Source organism: Pezoporus wallicus, unplaced genomic scaffold (assembly GCF_028554395.1).
Source record: "Pezoporus wallicus isolate ANWC-B61680 ecotype Strahan unplaced genomic scaffold, APGP_CSIRO_Pwel_v1 contig_5935, whole genome shotgun sequence".
In the NCBI taxonomy this organism is placed as follows: Eukaryota; Metazoa; Chordata; class Aves; order Psittaciformes; family Psittacidae; genus Pezoporus; species Pezoporus wallicus.
The window spans coordinates 2,370,702-2,387,009 of NW_026637215.1; the positions used below are offsets into that span (position 1 = coordinate 2,370,702).

At 41.5% G+C, this 16,308-nt stretch overlaps 1 protein-coding gene across 13 annotated transcripts in view; it reads right to left on the minus strand.

Moving 5' to 3' along the window:
• The window catches only part of ATP2B2 (ATPase plasma membrane Ca2+ transporting 2), a 273,342-nt gene that overhangs the window by 97,517 nt on the left and 159,517 nt on the right, over positions 1-16,308 (minus strand). For all 13 annotated transcript variants that reach the window (XM_057404260.1, XM_057404271.1, XM_057404259.1 and 10 more), the window contains exons 4-5: positions 4,512-4,769; positions 3,404-3,529 (exon numbers count right to left, since the gene is read on the minus strand). In XM_057404260.1, coding sequence (XP_057260243.1) covers positions 3,404-3,529; positions 4,512-4,769 — 384 coding nt within the window. The remainder of the gene's footprint in view (positions 1-3,403; positions 3,530-4,511; positions 4,770-16,308) is intronic.

Below are 16,308 nucleotides of genomic sequence, written 5' to 3' on the forward strand. Positions count from 1 at the left end.
GGGGAAAAAAAAAGGTCTAAACAGTAAGCCTCATAAGGCATTTTATTACTATTATAATACATGGTACTCCAAAATACTTCACTGTGTGCAATACTGAGGCCAGACTCGTATTCAAAATGTCTCTATTTAGGAGTCATGGATTTCTGTGAACTTTGAACTACACAAAACTTAAAGGGACCCATCAGCTTCAATCAAGGCAGTTGAGTAGCAGTTGGTTTGCTTACCCAAGCTGTCTTCATGGTTGGTTGATATATGCCATGCAAAAAAATACTATGTCAGCACAATCTCATTTAAGCTGATCACTACTGATGCAATGGCTTATGCTACACCATGAATGCTTCTTCTAGTTCAGTCTGTTACTGAACTAAAAGAAGGAAAATGTTTTAGACAGAAGTACAGTGGAACTATATAAGAGAAGCTGCTTCCTTTGGTTTCAGGTATATCATATCAGCCTATCTATTTCTATCTCTGCCTTCCTAGGTGGCACCGAATGTGCTATATACAGATGGAAATGAACTATCTGCTTTAGCCAGCACTTGTACTCCTAGAACTGCTTCTCAAGTATGGTAAATGACTATCTGGATGATCAAACAGGACATTAAGCACAGAAACTCATTTAGTTTAATTATGTCATCCAAACTGACTGCATATTAAACAAGTTGTTCCAGGTGCCGATGGTGAAAATAATACTCCCTGATTGGGGTGTTTTATCCTGCACCAAATTTAAACTCACCAAACTGTGGCTCCAATTCAGGTGTTACCTTTTTTCAGTTATTCCTGTCAAGCCTGAACTGTTTTTATTTCCAACAGATGATTAAGGGAGAACAGTGGCAAGCAACATCCTGCCAACATCTGTCTAAACTACAGAAACCTACCTGAAGATAACCGAACGATGTCTTCAAGTACAAAGATAAGAGGAAAATTTATGGTCTGTCTGATGGTTTTGCAGGGGATTGATTCGGGTGAGGGTTTCGTTCTTTAGACAAGTTGTATATAAATACAGATCTGGGCTAACATCCAAGGCAAACTGAGTTCTAACACCCACCCCTGAAAGACATGGTGCTTTACAAGCTCTCAGGTTTTGGGCTACTAATGACTTCCACTGGGCACATCAGCTCTCACGTCACTGGGATTAAACTTTGTACTGTATCGATGGAAAAAGGTCTTTCTTTTTTTTGCTTGAGAGAGTATCAACTCCTGAACAAACAGAGTTTAGAGATTTTCTAACACAGTGTGAGTAAAACATCATTAGTACAAGTATGGAACAAAGGTGAGTGTAGTGCTTGTTAAAATATCACATTAATTCCTCACCTTCTTTGTAATCACAATAGGGATTACATGGGAAGAGAGAAAAATAGAGTACACACTTGATTTAACTCTGCAATAAAAACGTAAAGACAAATTTCTCTCCTCATAGCAAAAAAATCTGAGTTTTAGTAAGCAACACAAAACCATCTTTTCTCCTAACTTGACTGCTTTCCCTTTCTCTCCCTTTCAGGGCAACACCTTCATGTTTTTCACAGCCAGCATGGAAATCTATGGGTATTGAAAAAGATCTGATTCACTTTAGGAATATGTGAGTGTACATGAATCAATGGAAACCTCATGATCAGAAAACCTCTAGAACTCAGCAACAGTTGATTTTGATAGAAGCCAATGATATTTCATGACAGAAGTTTCTATAAGAAAATATCACGATTAAAACGATCTCTTTAAAACGAAACCGTCTGTTGCAGTTACGATGTTTGCAGAACAGCACAACTGCCAGCTAAGAAAAAAGAAATGAAAAAAACTGCACAAATATTTCAAGGACAACACTGGATTACTGATTTTGTTAGGAACAGCACCGGTGAGCTGCCCTTCCTCCAAATATCCCTGCAGGCCTCCCTGCTTACACACCAGAAAGCATCTCCAAGAGAATCCTAAATTAATCCAGAAGATAAACCAAATTACTGTAAATCTAGCAAAAATGAGTCAGTACCTTCACACACTGGATGTCAGGTGGATGTCAGAACACTCCCTTAAATTCCCTTCAGTACCTCAGGGAGCCAGAGGGACACCAAAACCTCAAAAACCCCAACTGGCACTGTCCCCACCAACTGAGCATTTCTGCATGAGCTGCAAATGCTCAGCTCTTCCTCGTACCTTCCTCTCACAAATGCACCCTTTGGAGTTTGCAGATACACCACTAAGCTTTACTATCCTCTATTTAACATGTGTAAACACATTTTCAGGCATCCATAACTTGGAAACATTTAGGGTTTTACAACATGAACATCAAAAGGCCTACACTTGGCAGCACACTGCAGCAAAATAATAAATAAAACCCAGAATATTTTTAAAGAAACTAAAGGATTCTTTTTATTTCCTAAAAAGCCATTTGTTTTGCTGGTTTAGTCTCAGAAGTGATAGAAACTTTTTGTGTCATTTGAAAACAATAATCCAGTACACAATTTCGGGGAGCAAGATGCTTGCAGCTTGCCAAAGTTAAAATGAATTAACATGGTCTTCTGCAACATGAAGTCCGTGGCAATGGCCAGTCCACCAGTAACATTAGCAATTCCTTCATCTTAAGTTAATGCAGCTATGTTTGACTGAAGGCTGGTGGGGTTTTAGCAGCCCACAATTCCATATGTTACATGATAAACATTCATAACCTGACAGTCAGTGCTCTCATTATGTGATGGCAGGTGTTGCCTGAGAATCTCCCGCTCAGGGAGGCAGGCTGGGGCAGGAATGCTGCAGGGCTGCATGTCGACCTGCTGCACCACCACATCAGTGTTCTATTTGGGGTGCCCCTTGGCTGACCCTTGTATATCCAGACAGCAAAGAGAATCCTTTCCATGTATAAAAAGCTCAAGTATATTTGAAAATGACTGTTTCAGGTTATAACACATTGATGATGACTGTGGCATCAGCAGGCTGTTACGTTGTGATGACATCCCAGCTGGGATATTGACAATCAACCTATTTAGAAACTATGAGGATTAAAAAAATCACATTCTATTTAACCAATTTACTGTATAGAATTATATTACAAAATACAAATACTACAAAGAGCTTGAATTTACCACAGAAGCTAAGCTCACAGCATTCTAGTATTCTAGCATTTCCTTCTAAGCACATTGGGTTTTCTCTGTTGTATCTAGCACATACACCAAGTGTTCAAAGAGACTTTAAAATGCTTGTTTCCTCTGAAAATACTTCATTTCCTTCTCACTTTATAAAGCACGGCAATCAGAAATAACTGCACAGAATCAAACCTCCATAGCATGTCCTTTGAATTACAAAGAGAAGGCCAGTGTCTGTGTTCAAAAGATCAGTTACTAAAACCTGACGGTGTGGTAAAACGAAACAAAGCAGTGCATAAGAGGTAACTCAGCAAGAATTCCAGCATATTTACCTGACAGGAGCATTGGGTCTTTGTCAACAGACTTGCGGACTTGGTCTGACTCTCCAGTTAAAGAGCTCTCATCGATTTTAAGATCATTTCCTTGAATAAATATCCCATCAGCAGGTAGAAGGTCACCTTTCAGTAAGAAAATGGTAATGGAAAACCAGAGTGGTTTAGTAAGATTGTTCTTATAACTACATCATAGTTTTCATTGTAAAATCACAATTAACAACAATTGCATTAAAATGTAAAATGAAAGCAGAAGTGAAAGAACTACTACCATATCTGTCCATGTTAGCCACAGAACTCCAATCCTGTTGGGAAGGGCCTTTTGTATTGCGCATAGTTTTTGCCTAATCTTGTCCCAGAATCAAAATGCATCACATTTAACATACAGTGAACACAATAATCACTGAGATTTGGCAGGGGGAGTGCTGCTGCTCTTGAACATGCCATGCAGGTTCCTCTATTAGCCTGCACAGGAATGAATAGTGGCTGATGAAGGTCAAGTTGCCCTTTCCCCTTCCCCACTCTGGAAGCCCTTCGCTGAGTCCAGGAGAAACCTGAAGGTTGACAGAATGGGCATTGTGCTGGAATTCACCATCTCAGCCAAACACAGAGCTCTTGCAAAAGTCACTGGAGACCAGGGCTTTCCCTGGAGCACATAATTAATTATAAAACATCATTCACTAGATGCATCTGATCTGGGGGAACTTACAGGATCCATGGCTCTGGAGCAGCCTACCAAATGGGGTACCCACAGAGGCACAATTCCCTTTCACAGAGCATTTCAAAATACTTCCTCTTATTACTAAGAGGACAGAAACGAAACATTCCAAACAGTGTCCTCCTCCGTGAAAGAGAATTGCCTTTGTATGAACAGTTATTGTCCTTGTCAGTGAGAGACAGTGAAGATTGCAACAGTAACATGAATTACCTAGTGTAATTTGACAGCAAGTATCTCAGGTTTTCCTTCTACCCTAACAGCCAAATTGTTATCTTATCATAGGCAACAATAACACCACATAATTCTCTTTTACATCCCTTCCAGTGAAATGAGTCTGTTCTGCTAGAAAGGGAAAACAGAATAAAGTTCAGGAAAGTTGCCAGAACTTACCATATTTCACCTGTGCAATGTCACCAACTACTATCTCTGCCACTGGGATCTGGATAACCTGTCCACCTCGCACAACAGTAAATTTCTGTTCTTGCTCAATACGACTTTGTAGCCCACGAAACTGTTTCTCCTTGCTCCAGTCATTGAAGGCAGTGACAAGCACAACACAGATAACAGAGAGTAGGATGGCAGCACCTTCAATCCAGCCAGCTTCAGCCTCACCTTCATCTTCAGCTCCTCCTGTTGCAGTACCACATCCTGCAAAGACAATGTGAAGAACTGGTTAGTCACGTGAAGACTGGGTTGATCATGTTTATCACAAGATGAAAAACTTGCTGTGAAATGACAGCAAGGGTAAGAAGCAGAACTGCTTTGTGAAGTCCTGTCTGCTAAATGAAACATGGCAGAATAGAGGAAAAAACAGAGAAATAATGTCTGAGGAAAAGAGAAAGAAATCAACAGAAACTTTAGATCTTTTATTTTTCCTGCTGAACAAGGTATCCCTGATAAACCTAAACTAAACAAACAGACGAAGGCACCAATTCTGTTATCCAATTAGAAGGATTGACAGCTTCACCTGGTCCATCAAGCACTTCCAGAAAGAAGGAGTAACATCAATCAATGCAAAGCAGTGGCATTAAATTATTATAAGAGATTAAATTAAAATGGATGTAAGAAATATTTTTCACTACATACAATTTCTAAATATTTCAACTCAATGCACTTATAAAAAACACTTGTTTAAGAAAACACAGAGTTGATCTAAGAGTATTAGTATTCAAATGTGATACTGAAATGTATTAGGGACCACTGAGTAAAAATAATAGCATAATATCAATTCATCATTCTTCCTTACAGAGGAATACAGTGGGTCGTGCTTATAGAACTGGATGTTATTTTTGCCACAAGTAAAACAATAGGAAAAAATACATTCTGTGTATTAATTCTGAAGTGTTAATTCTGAACTGCTTTAGACACGTTGCTAATTATTTATTTCAAAGTAATATGCAACTAAAATGTAAACCATTTCCTAGATAGTGTTCGCAAAACAAAACCAATCTAGCTCTCCTTCTTGATGAAGTAACGCCAGGGAAAAGGCAGCTTGTCACAGTGGGCAGCAAAGTACAGTTCAGAGATCGCAGCGGACAGGAGAGAAGAACCAAAGGCTGAGCCTGAACAGCACAGCCTCCTCTCCCAGGTCCGAGGGAAGAAGGAAATCTCTTCACTTTTCACACAAAACTGACCCAAGGAGGCATCCAGCATCACTCCTGCATCTTTGCCAGGTACCAGGGAGCTCAGCCCCTTAGCAGCTGCGCTGCTTCCACCTATGGCTGGAGTTTAATTTTGGTATAGTCGTCACCTGTCACCAGAGGGAATTAAAAAGCAATTTGATTTCTATTTTTAAGTCACAAAGATTTCCCTGTAGCATAAGCACCATAATTCGTTAACCAGCCGAGTAATTACTCTTGCGTAAGAACAGCAACAAAATTACCTAAAGCCAAAGGAGGAAAGATGACACTAATGTCCATTTAAAGAAGTTTAAACAAGGTGACTTCGGTTCTTTCTTGTGTGCAATAAAGATGGTTCTGTTAGTAAGGGCCTTGTACTGCGGATGAAGGTTCACACAGGTCAGTGGTCTAAGGACATCTTTGCTAGGAAACGCCCTTCTCTTGGGAGTGTGCTTTGCCTTTCACTTGGGTTAAGTCTACATTTAAACAACAGTAAGATTTCAGAGCAATTTCATTATGGTTTTAAAAGAGATTTTCAGACAGGCAGGATTTAAAGTGCCACCTGCCCTTCAAGGAGTGACCCATCTGTCGGGAAGCGTGTTCTTGAACTATGTTGTGTTCTTGCTTCAAAGCTGTTTCAGAATTATTCCCCTCTGATGGTGGAGGGGATGGGACTTGCACCTCTATTGGTGTAAGTTTGTAGAATTCTTGTTCTGCCATTTTGTCCCACAGGATTTTCTAAAACTTCTAGAAAGACCTAAAAGAATTTACAGGAAGAAACTGGATGTGTTCGTAGGAAAAACCCCACATACCGCTTAACTATACACTTATACTATCTGTCCTCCCTACTGTAGAACACAGAGTGACACAGTATCGACTTTACAGGTAAGAGGAAAATAAGGAATAGAAATAAGACACCCAAAAGACCTAATAACATCATGCCTAAGTAGCAAAACGTAGTTTAAAGCATCTAATGTCTATTAAGGAAGCTCATATGAGCTTTTAAAAACCGTGTTAAGGTGCGAGATTGCCGTTATGCTTTCACAAGATAGTACTTGTTTCCCGATGCTGCTAACGAATCTGACTGAGATTTTATTGAAAGGCACAGCCCAAAAGCAGCACAAAAGAATCTGTAATGTGCATGTGTGATTTGTGCTGGGGTTTATTCCAAGACAGTCAATTGTGAAGTGCTAATTTACAATTAAATTTAACACAGGTCCTATCTGTCAGAAGATTCCATTTCAGAGAAGTAAACAAGTTTTAATGTGAAACTCTTTCCTACTGCAGCTATGAGCATATGCTATGTGTGACATTCCCCAAAGCCTCGGCCTCGTGAGACACAAAATGCATACTGCATCTGAAACTGAGATTATAGATTTGACTGCAAGTCAAGAATGTAAGGAGCCTGAACTCCGCTGGCACCAAAAGAGCAGAGGAAGCCATGAGATGCATTAGCTTATTCCAGAAGTGCACAGGAACAGGCAGGTGAGCCGAGGCCACCGAGGAGTGGGGGGACCTGAAAGTGCCAAAGCAAAGGACATTCAGAAATACAAAAAGGGACTACCAGGGTTGTGTCTTCCATAAGACATCGCAAAATACGTTACCAAAAACCTGTGGGAGGAGAACGGCATTTTATAAGCTTAAATTTGACCAGAAACGGGTCAGCAAAGACTGTTGAACAAGTTCTCTATAGAGAGGAGATGAAAGGAAAATCAAATCCAAAGGTGAAGAGGATCCAGGAAAAAAAGAAAAAAGAAAAGGAAAGTAATTCAAACCAGCACACTGAAGTCACAACAGCCTGGGCTGCTATCTCATGAGAAACATGGGCTACAAAACCTGCTCAAGAACCCGGGGAGCACCCAGCACTCGACCTGTACTAGACCCATTTATGCACCTAATTAATTGCCAGTCATTTCAAAATCAGCCTGAGAAGCCTACTCTGCATTAGCACTGTTTTACTTATTTATTAGGTTTAGAAAGAAAAACCAAGATACTGGAAGGGAACTGTATGACAGAAAAGACTTGAATACACTTGCACCAAAAAGGGAAGGTGAGAAAGCAAAGGAAGATACACAAGAGCAGGTTGCTTCCAAGGTCACAGACACCATTTCAGTACATATTTCTTGTGAGAGCAACCAAATCTGGGCAAATGCAGAGAGCAGCAGGCAAGCCCTGTGCAGGTCAAAGGAATCTGTGGTTGATTTCAAGGAGTTCTGAGGCGATTCTTAAAGCTGCTTTGAACAGCACCGCGACTGCAGTGACAAACTGCACGGTCTTCAGCTGCAGCGTGGTAATTTTTAAATCAGAAAAGGAAGGTTTTTAAAACCTGTGAACATCTGTATGCTTAACAAAGTCCCAACCTACAGCACACACCTCTCAGCCCCTCATCTCAACCTACACAGTACTATTTTTAAGCCGAGAATAGCTTGTGGCATTTCAATTCCCAAGGAAAATCTCCCAACACTCCCAGAGGTAATTTTTTTCAGTCACTCAAACTGGTTTTGTCATCAGAAAGACAACAGTTCCCATGATAAAAACTTCTGATTTAATCACTTTCTGCAAAGACATTTTTCCTTAGCTGCAACTCCAGCACCGATGCTATTAAAGCAAACTGCGCAGCTCAGTTACAGCTTTGTCATTACAAGAGTTAGGCTCTTGCTACTACCACTCTAAGTGATGTCACTTTATCAAACATATCCAGTTGGAGGGCAAAAGGAACGATAACCACAGATTATACAATGAATATCACGGAATCACTGTCTTAACAAGTATTTTTTAAGCTGTAACAGATACGGCAATATTTATATTTACATATTCCTTGTTGTGTCTTATCATTTGCTGCAAAATTAGTCCAAAAGATACTGAAGTACCAAAGTGCTTCCCAAAGCCCTCTGTGAGATGCTGCACCATCAGTGGCTGGGGCACAAAGCAGCAAGGTCAGCGGCTGCTGGCAAAGCTTTGAGCTTTGAGTGTCACCCCAGAGCCACGGCTGACTGCAGAGGTGCAGAAATGACTGGAACTCAGAACAGCAGGGTTCTGCCTTGCTCTCACAGCCTCCAGGGACTCCTGCACCCGTGACAAACATCTGCTAGTTACTTAGAGCGAGCCAGATCGCATCCTCCAGAAGCACAGAAGGGCTTTACTAGTGCGAGATGTTTAGACTACACACATGACTCAGGTTTAGGGGCTGCACATTCTCTGCAAGTGATTTTTGGATACTTACTTGAAAAGCATTTCAGAATTCCTTATTTGTGATGCATCAGTTACTTACATAAGGACTGTGGCGTAGGGGGGAGCAGAAAAACTCATTGGGTCCCTGTAGGTTATTATGTAACTGCCAACTTTGGAGTTCACTATTAAATATTTACACATTTCCTTGCATGTTCATGCAAGGAAACAAACCTGTAAGCCCTGAAAGCGTGTATATATTCACACAGTCCTCCAGCCTGACAGCAAACATTTGTGAGCACAGAAATGGTCATTAAAATACTCAATCAGCTTCAAGACATGCGAGATGCTGATCAAGATTCTTCCTGGAACCTCCAAGGGAAGGCATTTTGTAAAGATCAGTTGGAAGGATAGGGCCCTACCTCCCCCAGAGGCAATGGAGAGGAATGGGACCATGAAACTATTTCTATAGTTCCTATTTCATATTCAGTTTAGTTTCCTTTTGTTGCCACAGGGAAGGCAGAGAAAGGCAACTCTAGGAATGTTAACCACAAGTCCTGTTCTTAGGGATTGCAAGGGGAAAGTTTAACATCTGATTCACTATAATTTCACTGCACCTTGCTCAGATCTAACAATGCCTGGTAAATACAGCCACGTATTCAAAAGGTACCACACAGTTCTCAAATGTAAGAATCAGACCTTTGGAAGCTGCCCTTTGTGTTTATTGCTAAGAGTTCAAGTGCCGTTACTCAACAGCGCTTGCAAGGTCATGTCCTAGCTCAGTTTTACTCGCAGGATTAATACTTCTGGAGACTCTCTTCCTGGAAAATATGTGAGAAAACTTGATATTTCATCCCAAAGTTTTATCATTACCTCATGGCCCCAGCTGAGAATTGAGTCGTGCTTGGCAGCCTGGAAATCTACCTAATGAGCAGTATCTAAAAGCAACCCAGTTTGTTGATGACTTACACAGCTCTAATGAAGGGAAGGCATCTATGGGACTTAATTCTTTGCAGTGCAACACAGATTTGTAGAAAGCAGATGTAGATCACTTTACATTGTGAAACTATTGTTTAGTTTGCAGGTCCCATATGATACAGTATGCACACTTGGCACTTTACAAGGTCTTAATGCAGTGTTACTGAAGCCAGCTCAAGTCTTGAACTGATGTCATTCATCTGTATCATTGACATCCAGTAATGAATTTGCTCTGTAAGCACATTTTGTGCTGGTGAACAGTACAGGATTGATAGTTTTGATACTGTCAAGCAAGAGCAGAGTGAAACCATTACTTCGGACAAACACCTGGCTCCCAAAATGTAATGTTCCACTTCACCCCATCTGTATTTCAGAAGTGATATGACTGGTTTTTTTCTGAGTCCATGACACACACAGGATTATTTCCATACTTCCTTTAGAAGTTCTGTTCTTGGGCAGAGCATGATACCTAGATTGGGCTTTACTTGCTGAGTCCAAGAAGCAGTGTTTAAATCTTTGTTTTCCTTCTTGTTGCTTCTACAGAGACACCAAAGGTATGGATGGTATTCCCAGGTCTATCATTCCAGATTGCCACACTCCAATCAAAATATCAATTGACACAAAAACCCCACATCACTATTGGGTGAGCAGAACCTCACTTGCTCCATTTCACTCAAAGGAAATAGGGGAAAGAGAGAGTCAGACAGACAGACAGACAGTATCCCTAGCCAGCAAAGTGGGAGGGTAAGAATCAAGAAGTTTGTAATAGGGAAGCTTCAGAAAAGACTGTCTGCTAAATAAGACTTAAATGCAACCTTGAGTAACCTAGAAATAGGCTATTTGTGAGAATTTTAAAATACAGTAAAACCCATTATAGCATATTATAAACAACCAATGCAATACGTTTTCATCCAAACACATATAAAAGAGCAATTACATTCACTTAAATGTATTTTCAGTGAATAGGTTTGCTGTGCAACCCAGTATGAATTAGCAAACCAAGTGTTTTCACACATCATCAAAACCACTTTCTCCATAATAATAAACAAACTTAAAGAGCTTCACAGGCATTACTGCATGTACAGATAGTAAAAACTTGTTCAGAAAAGACTAAATGATGAAATAGTCTTCATTATTTCGGGGTTGAGAGAAGTAAAGACCACTGGTTAAAATCCAAGGTTCCCAATCCAAGGTAATATATTCCATAGATGAAGAGCTCTGCCTGTGGTGGGAAGGCCTTGCTGCAATAATTGTAATAAAGACCCTCTCTAGGAAGGAGACAGCCTATAAAGCGTGTGTATCTGTTAGTATAGCCTGTAACCAGCTCATACAGAAAAGTTGTCTTAGAGGAGCCTTCGTAAAAAGGAACAGCCCATTTAGGTCCTGAACACACAGCTGAAGAGAGAAGAACACAGAATGTACATTCGGAGCTGCAATTACCCAGGCATGCCTTACAAACATGTCAGAAAGCCAAAGCTACAGCTAATTTCTAAATCAGGAGGAATGCTCCCATTTCTCATGCAGCAATCCCCAACCACATCCAGCACTTCCCCAGTACAGCTGGATGGAGAGGAGGATTTGAACACTTCCTCAGCTACTGCTCCAATGCAGATCACTGATAGCACCGGGAAACACAGAAGCCCATGAAAAGAAATAAATTCTTCACAGCAAACTGGCTGTCACCAGGCTCTTGACTTGAAACAGACCTAAGAAAAACATTCAACATTAGCACAGAACAACAGATATTTCCTCAATGCCTAATCACACTGAGAGCTCCTTTCTTACTTATGCTTCCTCTGCGAAATCCTAACAAACAAAGCCTATTCTCCTCCTGCCTGGAGCAGAATGATCACTGAAGGTCTTTCAGGTGGATGCTCGAGTAATGGATGCTCATACTGCCCTATATTAGGGACTCTTTGGTCCCTAATATAGAAAAAAAAGTATTTGCTTCCAAAAACATTCCCTTTTTTCTTTTTCTTTGTGTGCTTGATGTTCTAACCAAGATGATTTTAGAGAAAGACTGTATTTAACAGAAATCCCCCCCAAAATTTGCAAGACACTGTTAAAAAAGGTCAAGACTTTGCCTGGAAATCTTGACAGATGTTTCATTGGAGCTTCTGAAAGAATCAAACTGAGCACAGGATGAAGTTGTGATTGCTGACTGATACACTTGATACACGTAGACCATTTAAAGAGTAATTGTCAGCTTCTTGCAACCTACAAGCCCTGCAGAGAGAGGTTACTAAGAATAGGCTGCTGACCTTAACAGGCCCCTTCAAACTGATTCATGGATTCTCAGAGGTCCACAGGCCACAGCTTGAAAGCCACTGCTCAAGAACATTTGCAGCTGGGGAGCTTCACACAGGCAGGATACTGCAAAAGGAGGAAATTAAAGCAGTCTCTTTTGAGCTTAGGCCATAGCAAGGTGCTGTAGAGCCAGTCCTGGAAACCCCTTCACGTCCTCTGCTGCTGTTACTCCCTCATTCATCAGTCATATTCATGAGAACAAGAAAACCAGGATGAATAAGATATGGAAGATTTGTAGACCTCAGCCACAAAACCAGCTCATAAACTGCAGCGTTTATTACTTTCATTAAATTTCTTATCTTCATTACTTTGTTCTATAAAGCTTTAAGCAGTAAAAAATCATGTCAGTAAAAGATTAGATGTTCTAGCATAATGCCTTGCAGCAGAAAGCAGTAAAAACTTCTATTAACATTAGCAAATAGTGGGAACCTATAAAAGTAGTTGCACAGTGCAAACCCATGCTCTAAGGAAATGTGTTTCTGGACCCCATTTTCCAGTTCAGTTTCATCCCAAAGGATGAGGTCCCATCTGAAGGCACATCCTGTTTGTGCGCTCTCACAAAAGCAGCCAAAGCACATTAAGTGGGGAGATGTACTTCTGAATGCATCCAAACTCACATGTTAATGGAGATATGTCCAAAGCAAGCTAAAGCAGCATGTAGTTAGGATAACCTCCATTTAGAACATACACTCTGTATTCTGCATACTGCCTTTGGTTTCAACTCATCTAGTTTTAAGAATCTGAAAGTTGATGCATAACTGACACAAGATGAGCACCTCCTAAAGAGAAAAGGCAAAGCTGCTTACACAGTAACTGAAATTTAATGGAATCAGTTGTTTAAACCACTGCTTTTCTGATAGAATATATGTATGATACATTAAAATCATAGAATCATAGAAGAGTTAGGGTTGGAAAGGACCTTAAGATCATCCAGTTCCAACCCCCCTGCCATGGGCAGGGACACCTCACACTAAACCATCTCACCCAAGGCTCTGTACAACCTGGTCTTGAACACTGCCAGCGATGGAGAATTCACAGCTTCCCTGGGCAACCCATTCCAGTGCCTCACCACCCTTACAGGAAAGAATTTCTTCCTTATATCCAATCTAAACTTCCCCTGTTTAAGTTTTAACCCGTTACCCCTTGTCCTGTCACTGCAGTCCCTAATGAAGAGTCCCTCCCCAGCATCCCTATAGGCTCCCTTCAGATACTGGAAGGCTGCTATGAGGTCTCCACGCAGCCTTCTCTTCTCCAGGCTAAACAGCCCCAACTTTCTCACCCTGTCTTCATACAGGAGGTGCTCCAGTCCCTGATCATCCTCATGGCCTCCTCTGGACTTGTTCCAACAGTTCCATGTCCTTTTTATGTTGAGGACACCAGAACTGCACACAATACTCCAGGTGAGGTCTCACAATATGCCTATCTATATTAACACACACATACACATGCACACACAGATGCACATACTTAACAAGTAGTATAATTCAGTGCCATTACAGCCTGTATTAACTCCACTGCAGCAGATGTGGGCTCTTAAACCACTTGTCCATGCTTTATTCCCAGCAGTGGAGTCTATGGGGTGGGGGCTCGTTCCAGTCGCCCTCTGGCTGCACTTTAACACAAACCCTCTGCACATCTAGGCAGATCTGAAGTTGAGAGATTTTAAGATTCTTTCCCCCAGGTCGCAGTTCAATACTTGGTTCCACATACACGTGCACACACTTCACACCGAGTTTTAGACATTTTGTCCCAAAGCCCTGTTTTATTGTTACTGCTTTCTCAAACAGAACAGGAAGAGCAGCAGCCACGTGCTCTACACCTGCCTTGTCACCAGCTCTGTGTTCACAGGTAATACCTGCTTTGTTCCAGTCAGCTGTACTGAAACAGTTTTATCCAGATAAGAAGTTGCCATTCTAATTCAAACCCACCAACAGATGTGAACCATAACCACATGCAGACCTTGTGCTCTCCCATAGCTGGTTTGACCTCACGCAGAGCAGCTGGTGAACAGCACCCTCCTTTGAAAGTGCAAAGCACTCCTACCACCTCATCCAACTCATGTCCCACCATGAACAGATTGTGCACATGTGAAAAATAGTTGAGATTTTAAAACTACTGAATTAGAAATGATTTTTTTTTTAATTGCAATTAAGAAACCAGTATTCCTGTGTTTCACACTGGTTTATTTCACAAAGTGTTAATGCTAACTATTGACAGGAAAGATGTTCTCAGAGCTTTGGGGTTTTCAACAGTTTGGGGGGATTTTGATGGGTTGTATTTTTAAACAGCAGGTAAATAATTTTAAGATAATATTTTGGTTCCCTTTACCAAACTGATCACAGTACTTGTATCCCTCTGCAGTACTGATATTCAAATTTCAAGTTCCTATTGAAAAAGCAGGGTAAGCTCCCATGAACAGCCATACACTGGTATTTATAATCAAGTTGTCTCCAAGCAGACAAAATGCAGCTGGAAATATTATGACAAATTGGTCTTCACAGCCATGAAAAACAGATCTAGGTGGTGATGTGTTTCAATTCCTACAGGAGACAGCTGGGTTATACACCAGGAGGAACTCCCTGTGTGGACCCCTGGACACGTTAGCAAGGAGAGGCACTGAATTTCCATCACTGGAACCTTTTGAAAGTAGGTAACATAAATTTCTGTCAAGTGTGGCTTAAATATTGTTGATAATGCTTTTGGGTATGGGGACCGACTAACTGACCTCCGAGAACCCTTCAAGTAGGTTTTCTCATATCCTGCCTCTTCTTGCTTGCCTTGGGATGCTGTCAACAAGCTGGGGATTAGCCAGACCAGGGAGGAGCAGAAACTGGAGCACTCCGATTTACATACCCAGCCCTTGCTTCAATGCCACACCCCTAATACAAGAAGGGCTGGGAGCTTAAAGTAAAACAGAGCTTTGCTGTCTGTGTAAGATGAAAACAGGACCAAGCAAGACTTGTTCTCTCTGTTCCAGTCCCAGTCCTCCTGGTGCCCACTGGGTGTTGGGGATGATGCTCAGATGACTCCCACAGCACCTCCCCTGCAGGCTGCGCAGCACCTCCACCCAGTGAGCCAGCCCGAATGCTGCACCCTCCCCAGGCCACAGACCCCATCAGCAGAAGCGTGCCAGTAAAGCCAGGTCTGTCAACCCCCCTGCACAGCCCAGCAGCGCGCACAGATGGAGGCGGCTGTGCCTCTGCCCAAGCTGCTGCGCTATCCTCAGCAACAGCATCTGGAGCACTGGGGTACAAACCCCCAGAGAGGCTCTGCAGGCTCAGGTTGTGTCCTGATGGGGTTGTCAGTGACAGCCAAACACCTACAGCCAGGTTCCACCTGGAGCCACCAAACCATCCTTGCATCAGGCTCTCTCTCCATGGCCCCACACCACCCAGGGCACCCACAGGTCATCTGGTACTGCAGTCCCAAACCTAAACCTGTCCCATCTTCTGCATCTTGAAAGCAACATGAAAAGCAAAAATGTTTCAGAACTTGAACAGAGCATCCAGGTAATGACAACTCACATGTGCACAAATACGTCTTTAGAAAAGCAGCCTTATACAGTATGGGAAGACAGCAAGGTAATCTGCATGCAAGTTAGGACGTGTGTACTATACTAGCTGGACACTCCAACCTGCTCCTGGATATTTAGAACTTGCACTGAAGTACAATTTAGGGCAGGAATTAAAAAGTAAGAGACTTTCTTAAGCAAATTCTTAAAGGAACTAAATTTACTTAACCCAACAGATTGGACTAATATCACTAGAAGCCATATGCTGATTCACCTCATCCCAGCTTTGGAAGGAAAGAGAGTAAATGATGGGGTTCTGGTGGAACAAGCTGTTTTTAAGAGGGCAAATACTTCCGTTTCTCCTGGGTTTAGTCCTGTTTTCCAGGATGTCAACTGCTTCATGCCTTGTACTGCCAGACAGTCTAAAATATCCTTTGTAAATCTCATGGTTTAATTTTTATGAAGAATGACAGGAGTATTTCAGTGTGTGCAACAAGACTCTTCAGAGGTTCTCCTTTGAAAGCTCTGAAATCAATGAATACTTTGAGAGTAATTTATTTTATGGAAAATGCTATTTTCTAACTGCTGCATTTCCATTGTCTCA